At 36.0% G+C, this 6613-nt stretch overlaps 2 protein-coding genes across 2 annotated transcripts; both read right to left on the minus strand.

Moving 5' to 3' along the window:
* LOC108991132 lies at nucleotides 1-1022 on the minus strand. The gene has a single exon (XM_018965279.2). It carries the CDS (start codon nucleotides 733-735, stop codon nucleotides 115-117), a length of 621 nt encoding a protein of 206 aa, XP_018820824.1. The 5' UTR covers nucleotides 736-1022; the 3' UTR covers nucleotides 1-114.
* A 256-nt stretch (nucleotides 1023-1278) lies between these two features.
* Nucleotides 1279-5689, minus strand: LOC108991131 (afadin- and alpha-actinin-binding protein-like). The gene is made up of 15 exons (XM_018965278.2): nucleotides 5536-5689; nucleotides 5417-5445; nucleotides 5177-5288; nucleotides 4986-5083; nucleotides 4486-4582; nucleotides 4309-4398; nucleotides 4147-4209; nucleotides 3946-4020; nucleotides 3797-3862; nucleotides 3648-3725; nucleotides 3174-3284; nucleotides 3014-3091; nucleotides 2797-2916; nucleotides 2333-2376; nucleotides 1279-1496 (listed from the first exon to the last, which is right to left on the minus strand). The coding sequence occupies exons 1-15, from the start codon at nucleotides 5566-5568 to the stop codon at nucleotides 1490-1492; spliced, it is 1101 nt and encodes a 366-aa protein (XP_018820823.1). The 5' UTR covers nucleotides 5569-5689; the 3' UTR covers nucleotides 1279-1489.
* Between the last annotated feature and the right edge of the window lie 924 nt (nucleotides 5690-6613).

The raw sequence follows: 6613 nt of genomic DNA on the forward strand, positions 1-6613 counted from the left end.
TTGTCACGTCTCAATATATAGCATAACACAAATGAACAAAATACATTTTTTACGAATAGTGGCTAGCCTTTGAAATATTTATCAATATATATAACAAGAAGAATCTACATCATATCAAACTCGCCTTGCAATTGACACCAGAAGCGCGCTTATATTCCAAGGACTGCAACTGAGATGCCCACAAAATGAATCCCTGCCCGGACTCTGTAATCTTGATGACTGCAATGAAGAACCGTTTGACAAAGACGAGGATGATGATGATGATGAAGAGCTTGAAATTTGCGGTGATGCCAAAAACTCAGAGTCGGAGGAGCTACTACATAACTCAAACCTATCGAATTTGTCCGAGTCAGTTGTGTAACAGTGACTTCCTCGAGGACCTGCCTTATCTTTGTTCTTACTTTCTTTGTTATTCTTGCTTTTGTTCCAAAACCCAAGCTTTGGCCGGGTTTGAGCCTTAGGCTGTTCAATGCATCGTTTAGGGAGACCTAAGCTCAGGACAGCCGGTGGAGGGCTGAGTGGGGGAATCACTTCATCCTTTGGTAGGACTTTGGGCGTCCCTGGCTGCATTTCCCACTCGAAGGGAACTCCTTCAGTGCTCCGGTGATAATAGATACTAGAAGAGTAGCCCGTGGAAGAGTTCCTCGAGAGAATTTTGTGAAAGAACTCGTCTCCTTGAAGAAAAGATCGTTTCTGCTCTGGCCACCTGCAACGCTCTTGATGATCCATTTTCATTGCGATCAACGGTTTTGGTTGTTACCTTTCTGGGAACTTGATGCGATGGTTTTGAATTTCTCTCCACCCCCGCTACTTTATGGCATCTGAGTGTGTATGTATATACATATATATACATGAGAGTTTGGTACACCGATTTCTAAGGTGAATGATGGGGTCGTAGGGTGAAGGATACTCTGAATTTCTTTTTCTTTTTGAAGTATTCCCGTTATTTCTTTTGTGTGTGTGTCACTGTGCTGCTTTATTCTGAGTGACTACAGAATTATTTAAGCAAACGTGCGAAAAAAGGGGTAAAAGAAAAGGGAAGAGCCATATACCTTTGTTCCTAAGGTCACGTTAAACATTTTGGTTGGATTGCGCGTCATCTACTGCATACGTGCAATTCCCAAATCCTCAAGACAAGTCTAATTAACTTTGCGTCCTATTTACCTCTCCAATACTATTTATCAATTTATGAGCCCTGAGGGATAGCTTGGAATGGATCGATGAAGTAGGCCACTTGTCACAGTGAGAAAGTGGCATGGCACTTGCAAGAATAGGAACGTTTGGGAAAGCTACATACTTTTCCATTAACATAACAGCTAAAAACTACGGCTTCTAGGCTTTACAAACAACAGAACAAGAATAATGTGTATTCTCTGGTAGGCAATAAGTATACAAAATTACAATATAGCTAGCTAGCTCCAATCCAACTCTGCATGCAGCAACTTAAATTCTTGATATAGACCAAAACTTTGCTAGGCTTGTTAATTTCTTACCCCCTGAACATCAAGCAAGCAAGCAAGTCAGAGACTAATACCACTACATATGTAGATGAACTTGAGTTGAATTTTTCCAACCTATATATTTATTATGTATTATTTCTTTTTATTTTATATTGTATGAACACATACTGAATATCATTAAATTTGGGCATTGCTTTCATATATCTAAGTCAAATTTCTAGACGATAACAATGAAAATGGTATTAAAGATTTTTTAAAACAATTTGTTTTAACTAGCAATTTCAAATCCAGACATGAAGAAATGGTCAACATACATCAAGCACTGGACTTCGGATTTCCACAGTATCATCGATTCACAAATAAGACTATCCTATCATCACATTATTTTTTTGATAAATAGCATCATGTTATTTTAAAGAGAAGTGCTACAAACACAAAGAGACCCCACAAAAGTAAATCCACAAACTAACATGGCTTCATATGATATTTACAATAAAAGTAACTTTACAATCTTTTTTTTATAAGTAAAAGCAACTTTACAATCTAACGTACTACATCAAACCACGTCAGTTTGTGGGCTTACTTTTGTAGGATCTCTTTGTGGCTAAAGCATTTCTCTATTTTAAATATGCTACTTCTTTTATTTCATTTAAGCCCAATCTCATAAGCTCCAAACAGAACCAACAACTAATTACAACACGAAAATTTCAATAACATTAATTTTACAGATTCATTGCTGCAGTCAAACTGAAACAAATAAGAATGAACTAAACCTCAACTGGTGATGAATTAATAGAATCCCGGTCAAATTAGGTATGGCCACTTAGTCTCCATTATGCATAAAATAAGGGAACGAAGGGACATGGAAATACCTTGGCCTCTCAGACTTAGAAAGATGCTTAGACATTTCGGATGCCTGCAATCAACCAATCAATGTATTTTTCATTAATCTTCAACTAAGAAAAAAAATTGTGTAAAAGAGAAAAAAAATGCCAAATCCCTCCTATTGCATTAAGTGTTCAGAATCTCAGATATAATTAAAAACTTCATGTAAAGCATGAATTATAAGGTAATCCAAATAGAATAGTGGATGCAGAATGATAAAATAAGGAAAGCAATCTACGGTTAAATTGGAGGATTGACATAAAACAAGTTATTCAACATTCAACTTAATAACATATAGTTTTGCTTGGAAGGTAATCCATATCATAAAAAAAAAAAAAAAAAAATGCACCATCATATTATGGAGCATATGATAAAAAATTCATCTAATCTAGAAACCAAAAGAAAAATGCATTGCATTCAATCTCCAATTCACATTAGAAGAGTATAGTACCTGCTCTTGGATTATGCTCCTGGCCTCAACAAGTTGAGCTTCAAGTTCAAGCTCCCTCTCAGTTGATTCAGAAGTAACTTCAGAACCTTTCTGTGCATCTTGCAATTGAACCATACGCTCCTTCAAATGTCAAAGCATAAACAAGAAAATAAATTAACATCTTACTGTCCATAGGAATCATGAGATGAACTGGTAGAAAAAGCCAAACAAAAAATACCTTTATGGAAGTCATCTTATTTCGGAGACTTTCCTCTATTTGACCTCTAGCCATGTGAAAGGGCAGGTCAAAGACATCCTGCATGTATTGAACTCTTAACATATAGCGCCATAACTAATGCAAAAGAACACACTTTAATCCTATGGGAAGTTGTCAGTACCGTTCTCCCTCCCAATGGGGACTTTGAAGGGTCAGTTTCAACTCCTTCGTTGACAGCCACAGATTGCTTGGACAACCCATTAGGAGCATTTAAAAAGTCACGCATGTCCATCTGCAAGCCCATAATGCCTGCAGGAGTTAGAACCCATTGCTCCGACCAATAGAAATGAAAGCTTCATAGATGGGGGGATCGGATCAGGAAGGGGCAAGGGAGAGGAGCTAGGGGCATTTGAAGTGAAATCCAAATGTGCTAACTGATTTTAAATATGACAACTCTTATAGGCACATGTGCAACTGCACGACTTCTAGGAAACATAACAAAGCTTTTCTTTGTATCTTTTTTTCTTGGGCAAATAAAAAAGGGTAGAAACATTTGAATCCCTTTCTTAATAAAATGCATTCGAACAATCCCATCATACTCAAGTGAAATCTGGAGTATGGAACCACAAAAACAAAATTAAGCAAAAACATATACCTGCATTGACCGTAATAATGCCCTTAAATCAGCATTCTCCGCCATCAACCCTTGATTTTTTGCCTCATAAGCATCTACCTGCAAAGTTTATGTGAACTACAAGTTACTAGTTACCCTAAGAGTATAAATAAGTTAATCAGGTGACATACAATCTTTTTGTAGAAATCATTGTCGGCCTTTTTCACATTCCATGTTCCGCGCTGCCGCCCTTCTTTCTGGTTTACACATTTAGAGAAGTCATTAGGTGGATTAAATTGGTATCAACCAGTCATATTACAAATATCGGCCGGTAAAATACCTGAAGCAAATTCATTATCTCCATGCCCGATCTAGATTCCTTCTTTTTTTCCATTGAGACTTGGTTTAGCCTTTCCTGGAAGTTAAACAAAAAAACATTCCCACATTCCAGTATCTGTAATCTTGATAAACCTTCCTTTATTAAAATCCTACTCTATCACATAGCCCACTCCCAGGAGTAAAAATTTAGAAAATATTCTACCTGCAATTTGACGTACTCTTTTTCTTTTTTCTTCATCTCATGTATTTGTTGAGTTTTTGCTTGCTTTTGGAACATCAGAATATGGCATTGATAGTTGTCAGTATCTGTTTGATTTCATATAGTATCTAGCAAAAGAACTCCAATAAATTTCAAAATACTAACCTGATTACCAAGGACCATTCTTTGAAACTCATCTCGCTCCTGCCGAAGCTTTTCGATTTGGGCCTTAAAGGCTGCCGTAGCTTTAGCTTCCTAGTCACACAAAACAAACAAGGGACATTAACAAAAGGATTGAACTTATAAAGGAATATCACTTCGATAAAACTATAATTTTCTAACCGTTCGCGTAATGGTTGCTATCTCCCTATCCTTGGCTTGTAATTGTGCCTCAAGCCTCTCAACTTTTGCTTCTAATCTCGATATGTCCGATAGTAGCCTACAACATGAAATGAAGAAAATATAAGCATTCTTTCATATACTGCAATTCAAAAGTTCATAATTCTACACAGTCAAATTTGAATGTAAGACCTACACCAACCACATCATTCCAAAAGAAATTAGGTCGGATATGCCAGTACAAAATGAAAAAATACACGAATGATGAGCACACACGGTAAGTTACATTTATGTGAATGACATAAACTTAGAGACATCAACTCCAAAAAAATAAAATTCCAGGGTAGATAATCTTTCATCAATGCACCGTATAAACGATATTGATAAACTGAATTGGACATGTCAACAATGCAACATTGAACAAAAAGTGATAAACGGAACTAGAGGTAATCAGAGACGTTAACACAATCAAATAGGACAGAGATTGAGGCCAAAGCACTTGCCTCTGTCTCTGCTCACTAGCAGAGTCTCTAAATTCAACATCCCGCTGCCTCTGTTGAAGCAACGAGTATAGACAATTGCAAGTTCTCGCAACAGAAACCTGCGAAGAACGGAAAACACGGGTTAAAGTAAATAAATGATATCGTATACAAATCCGAGCGAAACAAAAACAACGATCAACATCAAAACGGACCGGATCATTGGCGAACAGATCGAGAGAAGCCGGGAATCCGTACGTAATAAGCGTCCGGTTCAAGTACTTAGCGCAGTGTTCCAAATTTCCCACATCGGCAAATGCGTACTCTCTGGAGCACAAATCAAAACCATAAACATCATCCCTCAATAAGCTACATGCCTATACATATAATGTGGATATGTAGCATGGTAAATGTATGCTGAGCAAAAAGAAACCCTAAACTGTTGAGAAGCTCACCCGATTGTGAAGGCGGACTGAGGGGATGGCTGCGAGTGAGAGAGAGAGAGAGAGAGAGAGTTAGAGAGAGGAACTGAGAGAGAATTCGAAGCGCAGTTTTGGGTTCAGAGGGATCGTACTCTGAGATCGAAGTCCGCGTCGGTCTCTGGCATTGTCGAGAGCTGAGTAGACAGACTGTGTTTTGGAAGTTGGAACTTCTAGCCGGCTCATCCGGAGTCTCCCTCGGATTGGTCTGAGCGGTGGCGAAATTTAAACATTGAGAATATTTTTGTTAAAAATAAATAAATTCTAAAAAGAAGTCGTTTGGATTTGGAGGGACGGGTGGTAGTTAAATTTGGAGTTTTGGTCCTTTTGGATCCCTAGGTAAGATGTTCTATGTGCGATTTTAAATTATAGTATTAAAATTAGTTGATGGAATGTTAAATTAAAAAATAACTAAAAAAATGAAATAACTGTTTTTTTAAAACTATAATTTAATAGCGACTAAATCTAATTTGGATTCAAAAGTGATCTCGACTAATTTTATTATTATAATTTTTTAAAATTTTTATATAAAATATAATAAATAATTTAATTTTTTTAAAATTTTAAAATAATAATAATATTTTATTCAATTCATATAAAATTATCTCGTTTCATATTATTTTAACTCACTATCAAATAACATCTAACCAATATTAAAAAATAAAATTGAGGAAGATCACTTTACAGAGAAGAGATGCCATGGACACATCTTGTCATCGCGTAGAGAGGTAGTCCTCTCTGTCTAGTGTGATGAGAATACATATATATACGGTACTCTCGTAATATCACATTATTAAGTGTTGTTAAAATTAGTTTTTACATTTTATAATAAGATGGAAATACAATATCGACTATATCTTGTGATTGTCTAATGATTTTATATCAGAGTCGACCATCAAATCCATTATATCTCTAATATGCCAAATGTGTATAGAAAGCTAATGAAATTTTACGTTACTGGGAAGAGAAGTTATTATTCTTTACAATGATTTTAATATAACTTTAATTATATTATTAATTAATCTTTTTAGAGCAAAATCAGGTGTCTTAGGCACTCTCTTAAATGTTACAAATAATATCAGAATACATATATAGTTAAAGTTTTCCTTAGAGCATTACGCCGTCAAAGACAAGAAAGTAGACCTCCCTTTCTAGTAATGTACTGCCTTTCAA

The sequence above is a fragment of the Juglans regia genome, chromosome 8 (genome assembly GCF_001411555.2).
Source record: "Juglans regia cultivar Chandler chromosome 8, Walnut 2.0, whole genome shotgun sequence".
NCBI lineage: Eukaryota > Viridiplantae > Streptophyta > Magnoliopsida > Fagales > Juglandaceae > Juglans > Juglans regia.